The sequence below is a fragment of the Arctopsyche grandis genome, chromosome 4 (genome assembly GCF_051622035.1).
Source record: "Arctopsyche grandis isolate Sample6627 chromosome 4, ASM5162203v2, whole genome shotgun sequence".
NCBI lineage: Eukaryota > Metazoa > Arthropoda > Insecta > Trichoptera > Hydropsychidae > Arctopsyche > Arctopsyche grandis.
Genome location: NC_135358.1, coordinates 26,415,494 through 26,435,772, shown reverse-complemented (window position 1 = coordinate 26,435,772; position 20,279 = coordinate 26,415,494). Strand labels below are relative to the sequence as shown.

Sequence of the window (20,279 nt, the reverse complement as noted above, 5' to 3'; positions counted from 1 at the left end):
ATACAAGCGACATTGCCTGATGGCTAATGGGCCCTGCTATCGGTTATAAAATATGGACCCTCAGTAAAATTAAATAACTTTTTAACTATTCCATTTTACGTGTGTAACAATTTACAGGTTATTCCACTTTGGGTATTTCAACAAAATAAATTTCTTACGATATACACAAATAACTAATACCTGCTTTTACAGTCCAAGGATTGGTTAATTTTTTTTATAAGGGTCAAAATGTACATAAGTTTTCAACATTTGCGTGGGCCCATTTCCAACCTCAAGATTATGTATATATCCTATCAAAATTGTGTTAATCAATTCGCAACAGAATTGCTTAAAACAATTTTGATAGGACGTCTCATCATCAAAAATTTACTTCATACTTCCAAAATAACATTTGATTATAATTGCACTTTTAATTTTTGATTCGTGCATTTTTGAAAATTTTATTAATTTTTTACCATTGATTTTTAGCGTGATGGAAGAAGAAAATTTTTTTATATGAGGGGGGAAGACAATTTTTTTTTAACCCTGGGTGGGCCCCCTTTGAGCACTGATTTCAGTTCCAGTCCGCCACTGCGTGTATGTACATATGTATAATGGGAAGAAAAGGATCTTCTTTTTAAACCATTCACATAAATAGACAAAGGATTGAGATTTAAACATAAAAAAATAGATATTTGAGTGTCAGTAACAAGAAATATTGTATTCATCACTTTATTTTTGCCATATATACGTACACTTAAATACAATATAAGTATATAATAATAACTAGACAGATAACAACAAAACTTCTCACAAAACTTAACTTGGAAAAAAATATATGACTAATTATATCAAATTTACAACGTTTTAAGTAATCAGCTTGCACTTTTATAGTGTATGTTATCATTATGTTACAAGTTATTTTTTTTTATATATATTGATATAAAAGAGATATCTTTTCAGTAGTTACAATAAAATAAATGCATATTTCTCAATGATGGTATGTATTTTAAATTATGTGATGTTATTAATTTTACAATAAATATCTACATACATTGCAAAAGAGAACTGTCACAAAACTGTGGAATGAAAAGCGAATTTTTAATAAAAATCATTCAAAAATTACTTCTTTGTTCGATGGATGAATAAGAAGTTCTTAGATATTCGTCGTTAAAATCACTAACGAGCGCAATATTAAAAATATTTATTGATCACGCCGAAATACGAGGTATATGGAATTTTATATGGCCGTTGACTTATAAAAAAAATCGCAAAAAAATAAGTTTTGCTTTGATTCAATGTATATACACTATATGATATATATATCAATATAAATAGATATTAACGAAAAATAAAATTTGAAATTAGATAACAGATTTTCATGTGAGAGAACTATGTATAGGCATATATGGTACACATCGTACAGCAAAGTTATGGACACTCAACAAGAGAGAAAAGAGATTATTATATGCAAACAACACCTAGAGATATTTCTCAAAGATATTTATTATAAAGTTTTCAATCATTTAATAGTTACAATGATAGTCAAACAATTTAAAAAATTGTTTATTTTTTATACTAACATTATATTATTTCACCGATAAGGTTTGTATATTTTTTATTTAAATCATTCGAAAAGAATCACGTTTACTTAGATGGTATTTTTTTAATGAAAAACGTTGGTGAAGAATAAAACTGACATACATTCAATATGAATACGCTTCATACCGATTAAAACACCACAATATTCATATAAAATGAATCATTTTCGTAACGCTCATTGGGAGAGTAAAGATCGAAGACACAATAGTGATCGAACAATATTTACTATACATAATAATACATTACATGCATATATGTTGTTGATAAATATTAAAAAACCTTCAATGTTATAATAAGATACATATATAATATATAAAATGATGTGTTTGAAGGTGATAAAAAAGTTTGGGGACTCTCACTATGAACAATTAAATAATATTTCTTTAAACAACTTCTGCAAAAATGTTATATAAAAATTTGCAATAAAATCAAAATTTAATATAATTTTATTCTACTATAGGCATAATTATATTGCTCTATAATTGTTCAAGATTATCATGTTTTTATGAGAAGTTGAAGAAAAATATTATTGAATATAATCATAATTAATTTACAAATAACAAAAAACTTATCCATAATTATAAATATTTTTACCATAAATTTAGACGTAAATCCACGTACCCAAATAATTGTAATTTTTTTTTAAATCCAATTTCAAGAAATATCTAGAAAGGTAGTTCAATTCTACAATATTCTCATATTTTTAAAGACACCACAATTTCATGTTACAATAAAATCCAAATTCAATTTATGTCTAAATATACAGAAAACCATTTATAATCATCAAATATTAAGTTTAATTAAAAGTTATAATATAAAAACACATGTATTTGGAATCCGCAATTTTTGCAAAAACTTATATTTACATTAAATAATAAAATTAAATGTATACAATGAGATTTCCCTTTCTCATACAAAATTAAATATACAAATATTCATAAGCATGCCTCGCAATAGATAGCTGAAATTAAATGAAATAATTCACTTTAAGTCTTCATCATCATCTCCCAATAAATCTTGACAATCTTTCTCCCATTGCTTATCGTCGGCATTATTTTTGTCTGACACTGTAGACTCGTAATCTTTCAATTCTGCTTCCAATTCTGTTTCCCATTCCTCCTCCGACAATTTAACTAATCGATGTTTAAAACAGCGCGAGACAGAAAAACAAATTGCAAAAGAAAAAAAATATTAGAAATTGTGTAACCAAACAAAATTATAATGAAATTTATTAATATCATACATAGATACAATAGAAAAAAAACTGTTTATACAAACAATACAATAGCGAAAAAATAAGCTTACAAGAAGGAAACGTTAGTTTATAAAGAATCGAAATGAAAAATAGCTGTAAAGGAAATTAAAATTACCCATGCTTCCATCCATACAAATGTATGTATAGGTAATTACCACATTTGTTCCCCGCCCACACACAATCATAACATTTTCTTTGAAACGTATTGTCAAATTACAATGATACTCTAATTTTGGTGATTTTCACAATTAAAAATGCAATACCTACATAATACTAATGTTATATAATATATATATTATATTAGTAATGATTTTCATGTTAATATGTATATAAGACTTTAATTACAATTAATACAAGGTGTTAAAAACATGTTTTAATGTAAGAAATTAATTAGGTCATTTCATGCTTATGTATGTATACCTCCACCGTTAATATATGTATGTATATATATTGCATTTATGATAAAATAAATTTAATGGCGACTGTTACCATTTTTATTATAATGTATAATATACATATTACAAATTAACAAGCTAAAAATATCATTGTAAATTGAAAACAATTAGTATTTTACATATACGTAGCTTTCCAAATTGTATACAATTGTCAACAAATTCTTCTCTAAAATGAAGTAGGTAAATAGACAATTTCTTTCAAAATTACCACTAAGATTTGGGGGGTAAACTTCGACTTCTTTTTTATTAAGTACGTAAACCTACTTTGTTTTGAAATATTTACAAAAGGAAATAGCAATCTGCTATAAAATTTTTGTAACTGTGCAAAGGAGCTATATCAAAATCAAATCGAACCAGTCGAGTGAGTAAATTTCGAGATTTTGTTTCATCTGCTAGCAGAATCAACAAGTGTTCACATAAATTTGTTAATAAACATACCCACCTGACTAATAATTTCAGTGCAAATTAAATGAAACCATCTATTTCAGGAACTCCATCATAATAATCTAAAATTGAAACGATTAAAAGTGCATAATATATGTATGATCATTAATTTAAATTAAAATATAAAAATAATGGCAAAAAATCGATATTTGCTGAAAAAGATAATAGTTTAATATCACTTTCATATTTATTTTTATGGGATGCTACCAACAACTTGGTATTTACGATATATAACACTTTTTTGGGAATGTTTAACAATCATCTAACAACTGCCGTATGTTATATAAATGCACTTTGAGAATATGGACAAATTTACAAATTTTAATTTGCAAACTGACCACATACCTAACAAATTTAAATGATTTCTTTTCACTTTACATACCTTCGATTAAATTTGAATTATGCCCAAACGAATAAACACATATGTATATATTATACAAATATATATATATATATATATACCTACATACCCCTCAAATCAGTCAAAATTTTAAAAACGTTCAATCAGTATTTAATTTTTAATATTAGGTTTTTTATCAATTTTCAATTTTATATTTTGAGTATAAATAATTATACACTAACGTTTTTTGAATACATGTACGTAATGATCACAAAGAATTTATTCATTTAATATATTACCTAATTAACACAATGGCAGAAAAATAGCAATCTATTTATAACAATAAAATTATCCTATTAAAATATGATTTTAAGATATTCAGACATTTGCCGTAGCGAATACAAAATAAAATTGAAATTATTAATATCATATTTTATTCTTTGTCATAACAGCTTTCGAACAATACATCGGCAACAAATTCATAATGTAATATATATATACATCAATTTTCATACCTATGACCAACCAATAAACACATATTTAATAAATACCCAGATGCAATAAAATTCGATATGTATTTTTAAAAACACACAAGCATGCTGGCTGCCGTTCGTCGAACGTCTGATTATCTTGAAAATCACACAAGCTATATAATAATAAAGTAATTTAAAATTTATAATAAAATATTTTGATAATATATTCCTGAACAATCGGCGAGTTTGTAATCCTCCCAAAACATTTAATAGCAATTATTACAGAAATCACTTTTTTTTTAAATATTGACTATATTATTATTGTTACATTACAAATGTATGGGGAGCAATTCAATTATAAGGGAATGCTATGTGTCATCAGTGCGAACTGGCAACATTACTGCGTCACCGGCTTAGGCTGCATCACCCAAAATAGCGCCACCAAAAACAAACACATCCAATTTAGTGAAACTACACAGTTGTGATCCTAAAAAGTCGATTATGTACTACCATATTTCATAATGATGATTTCAATTGAAAGATATGGAACACAACTGTGTCACAATATATGAACATCAACATACCAGAAAATTTATCAACAATTGACAAATTAATTGGTATAAAATAAAAACTTACTTCATACTCTGATTCTATTAATGTCACGAGTTAAAATGGAAACTTTGATCATATAAAAAAAAATTAAGCATTAAAAAATGTGTTTTTATAAAAAAAGGAATTCTCTCAAGGCACTTGAACATCCGACTACATAAATTGACTTAATAGAAAATTTAAATGTATACTTAAAGTAGATATGCAGTATACAATACTGAACTTCATATGCAGCAAACGTAAACAAAAAATTTTCGTATACCACTCGTTCAAATTATGAAATATTCTTAAATATTGCAATATTAAAGAGATTTTCATTGAAGTGGCGTACATTATGGAATAGTACAAAAGGATTTTCAGAATCTTCAATAGAAAAACCCGAATGTTTAGACAGTATAAACATGCGAATGTAGCTCAGCAACACTATGTGATGATTTCACATGCAAAATATCAAAATTTCCACTTGAACTGTTCTATCGTATTAAAAGGTTACACATACATAGTTAAAATGTTAGTTTAATTATATTATAAATGATGATTCAGTCAAAACTGTTTTGTATGATGCAATGAGATGATTGTGGATATCGGTGAATAGTGCGAAGAACATGCAACAAGCATACACTTGCGAAAATTCTAAAGAGCTTATACTAGTTAATTTAGTTATTATTGTTGTACTAATATGGTAAAATAATGAATGATTCTCATTTTTTTTTTGATTAATTTTAAAATCAATCCTTGAAACATTGTCCTCATATTTTTATACACATTATATAATTATTAAAAATAGAAAGCTTTTTCAGTCACCAAAATTACATGTATCATTGTCAAAGAAAAATGTAATATTATTAAGAAAAAAAAATACAATTATTTAATTCGATGGATACATCAGTAACCTACCGAGATTTTTAGTGGGTTCATATTAATAATTAGCATTATGAATTGAATTAAGAATAAACATTCTCACCATCCTTATTGTTCTCATCTATGGTAATTCCTTTAACTCTTTTCTCCAAATTGCGCGTCTGTGCCTCGAAATTTTTTTCGGCGCTAATTAATTCTGAACTTAAATCTTTATTTTCATCTGTGCTTGATGTGGTGAATGATTGTTTTGACACTAAATCTGCGGCTATATTGTGTGGTACTTGTATAACGTCTTCTACAGTTGTGTGATCCAAGTCGCAGAAGATGGATAGTACACCAATGATATGACAAAAAAATAAAAAAATAAAATATAAATAAAATCATACCAAAACAAATAATAAATTCTACATAATTTTTTTCTGAAATAAATTTTTAACAATGCATTCATGCAATTTCTACAAATTGAAAAATAATAAAAAAAAAATGTAAATGTGCTCATCTAAATTCAATTTGTACATTAAATCAATGCTATAATCTTCAATATTTTTTTTTTTAAATACCACAGTGATACTCTTATCAATTTGTAATTAACTCATATACATATATACCTACATTAAGGTAACTATTTTAAATGTTTTTAGGTTATGTGACAAAGCCGGGACATTTTTTTCAAAATAATGTTTCTAAATACTTGAGTTCTTAAAAACGTCAATGAACGTTGGAAAATCATGAATGCACATTTATGAAAATGAAAAATTCGATTTCAATATTTATAAACAGGCTCATCCCAAGGATTCTGCCAGGACAGATACCCAAAAAACCAGTACTGTACTGGTAAAACAAGTACAAATGGCCGGCCACCTTAACATACATATACCTGTTTTTAAATCTTAAAATTGTTATTGAATTTACGATCAATAAAATAGCCATAATGTCTCAAACAAAAGAACTTCTCAAAAAAAAAAAAATTTACAACATATTTATGTATATATGTATATAAATTAATATAATACACTGTAATATAAATCTAATAAATAGATTCGTTGAATAAAATTGGCTTGCAAAGTGAATTTGAAAAGACAATTAAGCCAGATAGTTTTAAGCGTAATAAAATGAAATTGTCGCATTACCTTGTGGTTCATCCACACTGGCAAGACGGGAACCAGGTTGACTTTCATTATTAGCGTCGGAAGCTTCACTAGCCTGGCAGATAAGGGATACACGATAAAAATAGTTCCTCCAGAAATTTTCCTCCGTAATACTGAAACATACGATCACAAAATACAATATACAAACAATTACACAGAGAACATACTTAAATCTGTAGCATTCATATTATAATAAAACTAGTGTTGTGCCCGTTGAAATTTCAACAGTTAGTTTCGGAAACATGATTTAAAATAAAGTTACAATACGTATAATAATAATTAATCGGAATAGGAAGAAAAACAGAAATCGGGAATCGGAAACCGGAACTGAAACAGGGATCGGGAACTGGAACTGAAAAAGGAATCCGGATCCGGAACGGAAAAAGGAATCCGGATCCGGAATTAAAACAGTAATCGGGATCCAGAACTGAAACAGTAATCGGGATCCTGAACTGAAACACTAATCGGAATTGAAACAGTAATCGGGAAATATTAATCGAAATTGAAACAGGATCCGGAATTGAAACAGTAATCGGGATCCGGAACTGAAAACAGTAATCGGAATCCGGAACTGAAACAGGAATCGGGATACGGAATTGAAAAAGGAATAGGGAACCAGAACTGAAAAAAGAATCGGCATCCGGAACTGAAAAAGGAATCGAGAACCAGAACTGAAACATGAATCCGGATCCGGAATTGAAACAAAAGTCGGGAACCGGAACAGAAACAGTAATCGGAACTAAAACAGTAATTGAGGCTGCCGCCCCTAGGCTGCCAACCCGCGGTTGCCGCAAAACTAAATCAAAATCGAAATCGCATTCGAAATCAAAATCGAAATCGATTATATAATAATAATAATAATACATCCTGGCATACTAAAATTTGTTTTTTCGAAATCCCTATACTGTTCCACGGTCCATCACATGTTACAAACAAACATATTTACCGACGCTCCGTTTTTATATATGTATGTATATTATATTATTATATATAAAAATTAAGTATTGGATAATTACACTTTAGGCACCAAATCGAAACGCATTTTTTCTAAATTAGGATCTTCGGCCATAATGGCAATGGCGATGGGATAGGAGATATCGTAGTCAAAGTTGAACTCGACGCCGGCTGGTGGGGCACGAACGAAATTCCGCCTATCCTAAAATCAGATAAAAACACAAAGTTGTAAGGAAGTCTTAAAAGAATGCGATAAAAATTTAAAAATAAATCCTTATCAGTACAAACCGTAGAAAGAGAAAGACACTCTTCTTTGAGAGCCGCCTCATCAGCCCGACCAATCCAGGGAAGCTCGGCCACTCCACCTTTACCGCTCTGTCCGCGAATGAAAGCCTCCTGCTCCTTGTTGAATTCACCGAGCAAGCTCTGTAAACAAAATAGGAAATCTAATTTATTTATAATTCGATTTACAGCAAAGGAGGGTATGCGAAATGCACGAGAAATACACGCCAAAGGGTTATTAAAGTCGGAAATTGAGTGTCGCCACAATTCCACCAGGTGAAAAATAAAATTTAAAAGAAAAACGCAATAAAAGCGAGTCTGCGAGTGCTGGAAATGAGGTTTTCTGTCCGCGAGCGAATTACAGGACAATCTAATAGCCCCACGGAGACAGAGAGAGAGAGAGAGAGAGAGAGAGAGAGAGAGAGAGAGAGAGAGAGAGAGAAAGTATGTACGTACTGAAAATGTTCCCAGTGAATTGAAGCACAAATTGACGTAAAAGTTACCTACAATAATTATTGACTAAGCTTTACACAAAGAACAAAACTTTAGCATCGAATGAGCGAGCACAAAGAAACGCGTGCAAAATCAATAAGTGAGATCGTGCGAATAAGATAAATATAAGGGATCTTGAAAGCACAAAGGCATCATTAGGCAAGAGGTTGAGGGGACAGTCTACCGACTACATTTGTGAGCCCTTTGTTGGAAATTCAACTGTCAGCATATCGAAAAAGCTTCACTAGACCTTTGAAAGCATCCGCAAAATCTACACGTTACATTACACACGCTTTTACATGTGAAAAATCCGTTTCGCTTCACATATTTGTGACTTATTTACATACATATGTATGTATGTAGTTCCAAAAAGGTCATTGTCAAAATGTCTATGTAGTTCTGAGAAACGAGCAAAAGTTCATGAAATTTGCAACACGAATATCATATGCAATATTACCATATTTAAATGAAGAAACGCCTATTATATGTATATATGTATATACATAACATTGTAATTACTTTAAAAAAAGCATTTTTACCTCATGAAGGCGAATTTTATAAATTCCAATGGGCAGTTTTTAAATAAATACAAAATCAAATAAGTGTATATTGAAACTGTATTACTGACAAATAGTATATGTAATATACATATTAGGTACATTGATAAAGGCTTTCTTCGAGGTAAGAAATAATTTTACTTATACGTGAGATACAATACGCCGTCATGAGATAAAAACACTGTTCATAGCAGTTTTATGTTATTGCATCATACACAGCTATTCTATGTGTTTTATGTAGCCTTAAACTGTCATTACGTATAAAGTGTGTAGATACACGATACGATGCAAACTTAAATACATTTTCTTTATCGCATATTTTCCGACTGAACGTTTACGGGACGCGCTTTTCCGACGTACGATAATAAACGTACGTAAAAGCAATTATCTTAACTGATCGACCTCGAAAGAGACACGTTGGGAAAAATCTAGAAAATGTGCCGAAAGAGCCGATTAACGACTAGCCGATGAAAAATTGTTCAGAGTCGTTTGAGACCTTTTTTCCACGGATTTTTCCAGAAATTCGGAATGTCAACGAAACGCTGATAAACCGAGGTAGAACACGCTTTGACCATTAGCGAGTTTTTGGAAAACGTTGTTTTAATACGTACTATATAATGTAATATAATTCAATATCACTTGCGTATATTTTTAGGAGGAATTAATTTATTATGAGATGAAAGTGAACCAAGGCCAATAAATATCAACAAATAACAACTTTTGTGTGTATGTACAAGAAAATATTTTTAGCATTATACTTAATACTATAAAAAATGTAATATTGGTATATAAAATAAAATAAAAATTACAAAGAATATTGAAAATATAATTAAAAAGCAACATCAAAATGAACATACAAAGATGAAAATAAATTTACTTCCGAACAAAAATTGTTGACATGTTATAAATTAATATAATAAATAGCTTACATTTTAAGACATTTAAAATCAAATTAAATCGATAACAATTGAACTAATTTCTATATACTAACCACCGCTATAACTTGACAGTGATAAGCAAATTAAAAACCCTATTTCCCTTAATGATACTAAATTTAAATACACACACACACACACACTTTAATTAATATTAAATTAGCACAACCGCAACAAATGTTCACTACTTTAAATTTCTGTTACGTAACACGCAAGACAAATTTCGAAATTATATTAAACATTAATGATATTTTATTCATTATAATGTGACACAAGAGAAAGAGCAACATTTGATTAATAGATTCATATTATTTAATATACCTATACATATATATTATATTATAGTATTAAAAGACCGATCTTTTATTGGAGATATTGGAAATTGCGAGGACGAAAGTAATCCCCACGGTTCGAGTCCTCCCTAAGCCCGGGTTACGCTTCTCCCTTCGTCCTGGATGTTCCTGAAAATTCATCGTCACAGGATTAAGATCGACGTGGGGCGATATGAAATCTGTCCCGTTAAATATAGACGAAAATGAAATGAAAGACGACGGATTCGGGAAAATGTTAATTTCATTGACCGAAGAAGTTAAAATGTTTTTTACGGTCAAATGAGATAGTTGAAAGGGGATGTTGAAGAGAGAAAATTGACAAATGGGGACCGGTCGCCTTATCCCCGAGTTGCAAAAGGGCACAGGTCATCCCCCCGAAAAAGAACTCTTAAGTACAATAATATAACAGAGGACAGAACGTGGGTGTTTTACAATGCGTAACAATTTCGTACCCACTCTTTGTTCGGCTTTTATCGAGTTAAAATTTGGAGGCGATCCTACGAACAAAAGAGGACTCAACACGTAGGCTTTCAGCGGAACAAAATTCAGTTGAACGTACCTAATGCAATACCTATATAATGGTGGAAGCCACGATTATACAATACAGCGTGTGATCGATAGTTTGGTCCTGGCGCGAGCGAGATAAATCCGTATACCGGAGCTTTTATACAAGTATACGTACAGTTCCGGGCTTAAACACAGGTGTTTGGGTAATAAATATTTATTGACCATTATCATACGACGCGAGGGCGTATATAAATAAATAAATATCGATTGATCTCGCGCGCGTGATTATCGCCGAGCTTTCGAGCCAACTGGAAAATTCGATTTATGTAAGCCGACGACTAAAGAATGTATTATGCTTATTCAATTGGAAATATTATAAGATTATAATAACGACGTCTTCGGAAAAAGTTAATATTGAAAATTTATAAAAACATTATTTATGAAAAATGTTTTCAGTCGGTTTACTTCAATTCGTTCGTTCATTATATTTTGTTTAATCGTTCGCATGGGTTCTATTCATGAAATTTTCTTTGATGGGCTCCTTTTCATAGATTTTATTAAAAGCAAGGTACCTACATAAAATCAAAATACAGGTTTTTCTATGAAACTAAAGCAAATAAACCTCAGATAAGGGTCAATGTTATATTTATTTATTTAAAATTTATGTTTTTTTATGATGTCATTTCGGGTTGCCCCTGAGCGACATCTATGGTATTACACTTGTACATAAATAAATTTATTGGATTATATATTGGAAATCATATTCAAATATTGGTATGTATAGTAATATGGTTTGGTAGGATGATTTTCGGAAACGATAGACTTGGAATCCCAAATATCCAGGTCTGACCAGCAGTATAGCAGAAATATTCAGAATAAACTATTTTAAATCGAGATCAACCCAGGGTGCGAACTCAGGAACTCTTCCATTGTTAGCACTAACGCAACCACCGAGCTATTTTATTATATTCAATATAATATAATATAATTTTATTATATTCAATTTAATATTATATTAATATAATATAATATAATTTTATTATATTCAAGGTAACTATTATATACATTCATTTTTGAGTACTCCTTTTTTGAGTAGACAAAAAGTGACAGAAATGTCACACAGCCAGCGGGGATACAAATCAATATACGTACGTATGTATGTACTATTGGGTGTCATAAGCCGTGCAAGTGACAGATAATAAGATAAATATAATTCACAGAATTTTGTTAATATTACGAGATACATTGTATAGTAATAATTACTTTTTTTACAACAGAACATACAGTGAAGAGTGCAAATGAGAAGACATGGCAGCAAGAAGACAATTAGCCGAAAAAAATACACGACGACGTAGAGAGGCCACTCTTATCCTGAGAATGGTATCAAAGTGAGGCACGTGCCCCTCTACGAACATCTGTAGCCCGAAGAGAGCACGGTAGCAGTTGTTTTATTGAACTTTTATCATCCTCATCGTCTCCCGCTTGTATCTGGTCCATAGTTCTCTGGTATAGAGGCTAATATAAAAGGACATAAATAATTGTCTCTTTACCTCTATACTGGAGCGGTAAAACGTAAATGTATGTATAGTATACTTACATTTTTTAATTAAAATCATTTCATCAACCGACATATGTACATATAGTATATATTTATTACAAATTTCATAAACGATTGATGGAAAATCTATAAAGCCTCTCAAATACATATTTATTCAAGTAAATGAATATCCGCCATTCAATACGAAACGGACCTATTATACAAAATTTATGATACAAATTTCGACATAAATCAAAAAAGCTGAACTGTTTCAATCCGATCCAAAAGACGAGATGATTTACGACGAAAAATTAGCAAATCAAATAAGCTCCCGCATTCGGTATCAAATGAATTTTACGGAAATTCGGAAGAAGACGAAAGCCAAAAACAATAGCAGGATTCTGGAGAAATACGTCGTAGCTTCAAAACGCAATTAATTATGAATCAAGGGAATGATCAACGCCACGCAAAGACGATATAATATAATAATAATGTTATTATTGCGGAGCTTTAATCGGATACATTTTATCCACTTACCGTACGAGATAAAACAACCGAACGCATATAACCATTCCAGTGTTTTATTACAACATAAACTACAACTTAATGGGGGATAGTATTCATTCTGTAACAAAACAAGCTATATATGTATGTATATAAGGAAACACTTTTCAAGTTATAAGAATCTCATACGACACGTTAATCCGACAAATTAATTACATTTTTTTTAATATGATACGAAACTTAAATCTAAACAACTTGAGTATAAAACTTCATATTACAACGTTACTTTTTGTGCTAGCAAAAACCACAAAGGAAAAAATAGTAATTAAAAATAAAATTTATATATGTATATGTAATACTAAGCCTTGACCAATAAAATGTAAAGTCACACAGCAGGTATTGAACGATCGTTTGTAGGTCAAAAGTGAATATAAAGCTTTTCGCGTTCAATTTCGTCCCATAAATAAATAAGTCCGTATGAAAACTTTTTGGCGAAAAATTCAACTCGTATATTACAGATATAATATTGTATCTCCAGTTACATTCTAACAAAACGAGAATGTCTGAGAAACAATGTATACACTCAAAAAGTTGTACGTGCTGGGGGATTCCGCCTCTCGGAAAAACTTTTTTGTATTTTTCATACGAATTTCCTCGACGAGTATCGTTTATTTGATACGACCAAGTTACATGTAACGTATTATATAACTAGCCAAAAAGAAAAACTGCCATCTCAATCAGACGTGTGATAAGTTTTTCCACGACATAATCAAAATAATAACTAGAAGGTTTCCACTGTAGCGTGTCATACGCTTTTGTACTCACAGTAACAAATATAAATAACCAAGGCGTTTTTATAAATATATATTTAACATGTTGATACAAATATCGCGTGTTTTCATAGAGATTAGTAGTCCATGTACGTATGCTTGTTTCCTTTTGTACAACGAACAAATTATTTTAAAATAAGGATTAAAAAATAATTATGTAACCGGAAATACTAATCTAGTAATGCGAAATTAAAATTATTGTTATAAATCGAACCGAAATCGCCAGATTAATTTTCTGGGAAGTATTATATTATATTTCAGAACGGATTCGGGTTGATTATGTTCATTTTTCAGCGGTCGCCAAGTCTGACAAGTGCGTATAATATTTTCGAGTTAACGTCACAATGAAAAATAGTGGTATCGTAAAAGTGCGCAAAATGCGTATATCCGTAGAAGCTTCACAATGGTCCTACGATCCATCAAAATATATATATATACATACATATACACTTTTCACACGACGAAACAACACAATGTAAAGACGATATAAAATGCTTTCTTTCTGGCTTTTGATACAGAAATAATATGTATATATTTAATACATATTATTTCTGTACCTCAGGGCGACCCATTCACTCTATTCAAAATTAAACATAGAAATACATATGACACGTACGACTATCGAAAAATGTTGTGAAAAATACCAAGACGAATAAAAAAATCAAATGTGAGGGGGTTAAGGTCACAGCGTATATATTTTTAGAATGTCATTAGTGAATTCAAGGCAACAAAATGTGAATTATTGCATTCTCTGAAGAGAAAGAATAAAAAATAAAACGAACGCTTCAAAGGAGGAAAATCAATATTGCGAGGAAATTATATGAGAGCTTTATTGTCCGAGACTCGAGAGAGCTTTCAAAAGAAGAAATGCAACGTAGCCAGTCGCAAGTTGAATGCTAAAAGCCTCACAGCTATATATGTATGTATTATATATAATACACTTTAAAATTGTCGAGAAATAAATACGTATATCAAACCCATATAATACCTATGTACAGATGTTGAAAAAATCGAGTTAAAAATTTCAACGTCAAACTCGTAATGAGGAAAAATTTTCGGATACAAGAACGAGTATCCCAAAGCGAAAAAGTTACCTCGTTAGTTCTGTCGACTTGAAACGACCGACAGAAAAAAAGTAATGAAGAAAAAGCATAACAAATTGCGTCGAATAATTAAAACATCACAGTAACCCAATTTCAATGTCCATCTTATTTATACGAAAGCTGCTCGGTAACTAGAAACACTAGCAATCATTGTGTAAAATAAAAAAAATACATTATCAATTTCTCGGGCAAGTAGCAAATGTGTAGTCAGTTCCAATATTCACATTTCCTCTGTTAATTAAGCTCGGAATATTTCACGTAAACTCCCATACCAACAAAGACCCATTACGAAGCTTTTCCGCGAGAAATGGAGAAATGTTGAGGGGGAAAAGTACACGAAAACATCAAAACCTAACGGTGTGACGTGGAAAGCTTTTACGTATAGTAGGACCGTGACCTACTACACTACTAACACTGAAAATTACACGAAATTAAAACATGTAAATGAATGAATAAATTAAAAAGAGAACAGTTCGTTTTTTTAGATTTTTCAATAATAAAATATTAACTAGAGGTTAACTTAATTAATTACTTTAGCTGAAAAAGTACGTATGACGCATAAAGTATGACGCATTTAGAGTGAAAGATTTTCAGCAAAATCTCTGCATGCAATTCTTTTAAATTCACATTAGTTATTTATTTATTTATATAGAAAAGCGGCACAGCGTATATTTTATATTTTTGTAAATTTGTATATTGTATATTTTTATTTATATATATAATTTTATATTTTTCCGAGATGCCGCTATCGGGTTTTTATTTTTATTTTTTATTTTACAAATATACCAGGAAGGCTTGACAGGTAAACCCCAAATGCGCCTTTCTGGTTCACAGAATTATTACATAGATACATGTAAATCTAAATAATATCTGACATCTATGGTCAGTATATGTACATATATTACAACCATCGTATTAATACGATAAATAACGATGAATAACTTTCATGTAACAAGAATTTTATATTCGATAAACAACCACAGAGACATTTATGATGAGCAATATGGCGAAACCTAAGATATAACAATAACTAGAGGTTCGCAACAGAAAATTGGGAAGGAAACGCCAATTCTACAGGGATCGTTTCAATGAAAATCAGAAAAATTGGCAAATTCTGATGAGAAACGATCGACCTAGACAAATCAAGGTCTGGCCAACAGCGAGACTCAGCGGGGAATCGAACTCGTAACATCAAGTACGAAATAATTCAACATTCACCACTAGACCACGATGCTGGTTGCCCCTGAGCAACATCCATATTACTAATACTCATATATATGTACATTTATAGATCATAAATTTTGCAATCATATTCAAATATGCTTATCTGAGAGGTCAAATATTTATTATTATATATTTTCAAAAAGAATGGTAAAAGTTAGGAATAGTCTATCCAATGATTCTGTTACTCCTAGTAACTTAAACCTTTTTAAAAATGAACTTACTGATGTCCTTAAAATAAATAGGTTTTTGTCGTTCTTCCTTTTTGCAAAGTTAAGTATATATTTTGTATTTTCTCTTGTTTGTTTTATTTTCGTCTATTTTGAGGGGTTAATATTTTCTTTGTTGATTTTTATTTTCATTACATTTTCTGTACTACTGTATTTACTATTTATTTATTATTTACTAGTGGTATTTGTAATATAAACAGCTTAAACATGGCAAAATAATCTAATAGTAAACATCCATTTGTTTTTTTATTAAATTTATTTGAATCGAAAAAAAATACAATCAACGATGTCAATATCGTCGTCATGGAAATTTTGTTGTTTTTTTGCGATGTTCCCAACAAATCTTACAAACAAAGTCTTCGAAATTATAAATTAGATGTATTACTATTTATTTATTAATTTAACTATTCTTAAATAAATAAACAAATAGTGGGTAGGGTGGTTTTTGCCAATTTGATGGGGAACCGTTTCGACAATGAAATCGAATAAATTGGCAAACTCTGATAGGAAACGATCGATTTTAAATCACAAATATCCAAGTCAGACCAGCAGCATACAGATAATACTCGGAATAAATTCTTTTCAATCAAGGTCAACCCTCGGGATCGAACCCGGTAACCTTAGCATTAACGCAACCACCAAGATATGCCGCTGGCTAAAACATTACATATATGTAGATATGTACACATGATATTGTAAAAAATATTTGAGAAACCCTAAAGTCTCAAAAATCTGTACTAATGTCAATATATTTTTTTCAGTGGAAACTTTCAGGCTTAAAATCTTTACATTCTTCCAAAAAGACAAAAAAAATATTTTGTAAAAGCATTGTAATATCAAATCTAATATATAATTTCGAAAGAGACTTTGTATGTAATTGAAAACAAATCAAAGTTTCTATGAAGACGCGATTGGTTGAATATTATTTTTTTTCCGATTCAAATAAATTTAATAAAAAAACAAATGAATATTTACTATTAGATTCGCCATGTTTAAGCTGTTTATATTACAAATACTGAGCGAAGCCGAGTAAAACAACTAGTATACAATATGTACAATATATGTAAATGAATGTTTAATCAAAAAAGTACAACTATGACTTAACTAGTGGGAAAATACATAGCTTTAAAATGTACAAAATTTTCAAATACGTAAATAAGTAAAATATCAAAGTAATATAATTAAAAACAATTTTATTTCAAAATTGAATTTTCAGCAGAAATTTTCCCTAACAGTGTGTGGCCTCAAAAATATGATAAATGAGTTCTTGACAACATGTGACATTTCCCCGGGGGATGGTTAACTTACATATACACAACCAGTAACACAAATACATACGTACATATATGCATGTATATGTACAGCTAGTAATTAATTACACGACTTCAAAGAGGTCTCGAGTTGTTTATGCTCAGCACTCGGTCATATCCTATTCCCATCATACTTGAAATTTTCGCAATCGCGCTGATCTATTCGGCTTGACAAAACGTACATACATATGTATGTACCTATGTATGTAATCACTGTAATGCGATCCGATGAAGAAAAAAAAACAACAAGTAACGCAAGCTACATGTTTTTCATTAAACTCGCAGAATTCAATCGCGATAAAAGCTCCAGCAATGATTGCTAGAAAAAAGAAGCACAGCGCTCCATCAACTCAAAAGCTCAAGACAGTATCGATAAGAGGATATTTTCTTCTATCGTAATTGGTTATTTAATTTTTGCTACTACAGCATATATCAAAAGTACTACTATGTATTATAGATATGTTCAAGTGTCGAGATGAAAATAGTATATTAAAATGTATATTAAAAATACGGAAGAATTTTACTAAACATTTAATACATATACATATTTATATATTCCAAGTATAACTCTCTTATATACTCATACTAGCTGAACCCGGCATGCGTTGCAATGCCACAATAACGCATGTAATTCCCGTTCTCGCTCCATTCCCGTTCCTGTTCCCATTCTCGTTCCTGTTCCCATTTGTCGGAAAAACGCATGCAGTTCTCGTTCTCGTTCCCATTCCCGTTCCGGTATCCGTTCTCGTTCCCGTTCCCGTTCCCATTCCCGTTCTCATTCCCGTTCCCATTCCCGTTCCCATTCCCGTTCTCATTCCCGTTCCCATTTGTCGGAAAAACGCAGGCAGCGAACACATTGGTCCCGACGCGAAAACATTTGAAATTATAGCGTTGCCAAGACACTCCCGTTTTTCCCGTTTGCGCTCCAGTTTTAACCCGTTTTTTTTTTCACAGTAATCTTCCCGGACATGCATACAACAAATCCTGAAAGTTACATCGTAATCGGTTCAGTAGTTTAGGAGCCTATTCGAGACACACACACAGACATTCCCAGCACATATAAATAATATTTATATATATATATATATATATATATATATATATATATATATATATATATATATATATATATATATAGAGAGAGAGATGTATAATAGAATAAACATACAAACAAACACGATACGATATATTTTCTTATTAAGCCGAAAGATGTATTAACGAAGAAGAGGCTAGTAAAAAAAAAAGAGTATAAAATGTAATCACATCACGAAAGCAGTGTATACATAACGTAAAAAATAAGAAATATTTTACATGGAATATTTTCATCCCTTACAGACTTCGAGTTTAATAACGCTAGCCTACTTATATATGTAGGTATTTAAATTGAAAATATATAATATAATACATAAACCAACGTAATCGCGTAGAAAAAGTTTCACAATATGAATAAAAATAAACGATCAATTATTCGACGTGCGTGCGTGCGACGAAACGAAGAATTTCACCTGTGGCCCTCAAACCTAGATTTTTAGACACATTTGTACAATTTTTTCACGACTAGCGGGAAAATCGATAGGTTCCACCCCCTCGAGACATGCTCATTCACTATTGGAATTACGTCACTGAATTTTAGCCCCCCCTCTGAAGAGGAACCCACCCACAACCCAAATAATGCGAACGAAAGTGACTTTCGTCAAGAGAGTGTTATTAATTCTGACATTAAGAACAAAAGTATACGTCGACATCTATGTATATATAACGTCAAAATCACTCAAAATCAGTAAAATTTCTATACAAATTGACCACTGAGTGGGTGTGTTTTGTGAGTTTAGTTACCAATTTAATATTTGGTGGACGTGAGCCGACGATAACCATAGTCGAAATTTTCCATTATATTCGTTTGTATAAGTGTGCGTAGGAACACATCCGTTGAACAATGTACGAAAATCTCGACAGTCATTCCGAATAATTTGCGTGAAAGCTGGATCGTGCTGAAAGCCAACGTTTCGACGAGCAAGTGAAAATACATCGATTACAAATAAATGTATTCGTATACGGTATATAGATTAGTTTTTGAAGTTAATAATGTTGTCACTTCCAGATAAATTTCTCGCGGAATCAAATGAAACTGCAAACTATAATTGTGTACGTAGTCGAAGTACAAAACCTGCCAATTTCAGAATATCGAAGTCGAGGAGATCGAGGTCACGAAATTAATTGACAGTTTGAAACCTTACAACAACTTCCAATTAATACTTTCATTTATAATGTTTTGACCTAAATATGTGCATACAATACGAGATGATATGCGCTCAAAAT

General features: G+C 30.6%; 1 protein-coding gene across 4 annotated transcripts in view; it reads right to left on the bottom strand.

Moving 5' to 3' along the window:
- Positions 1–680: 680 nt before the first annotated feature.
- Sap47 (Synapse-associated protein 47kD) overlaps positions 681–20,279 on the bottom strand; it is a 38,852-nt gene continuing 19,253 nt past the window's right edge. Inside the window, exons 5-9 of one of the 4 annotated variants that reach the window (XM_077429821.1) lie at positions 8,409–8,546; positions 8,183–8,322; positions 7,149–7,279; positions 6,122–6,313; positions 681–2,714 (exon numbers count right to left, since the gene is read on the bottom strand). In XM_077429821.1, coding sequence (XP_077285947.1) covers positions 2,563–2,714; positions 6,122–6,313; positions 7,149–7,279; positions 8,183–8,322; positions 8,409–8,546 — 753 coding nt within the window. In that variant the 3' untranslated portion in view covers positions 681–2,562. Of the gene's footprint in view, positions 2,715–4,293; positions 4,967–6,121; positions 6,314–7,148; positions 7,280–8,182; positions 8,323–8,408; positions 8,547–20,279 lie in introns of those variants that run through there. The other 3 variants (XM_077429820.1, XM_077429823.1, XM_077429822.1) reach the window with 3 other exon arrangements.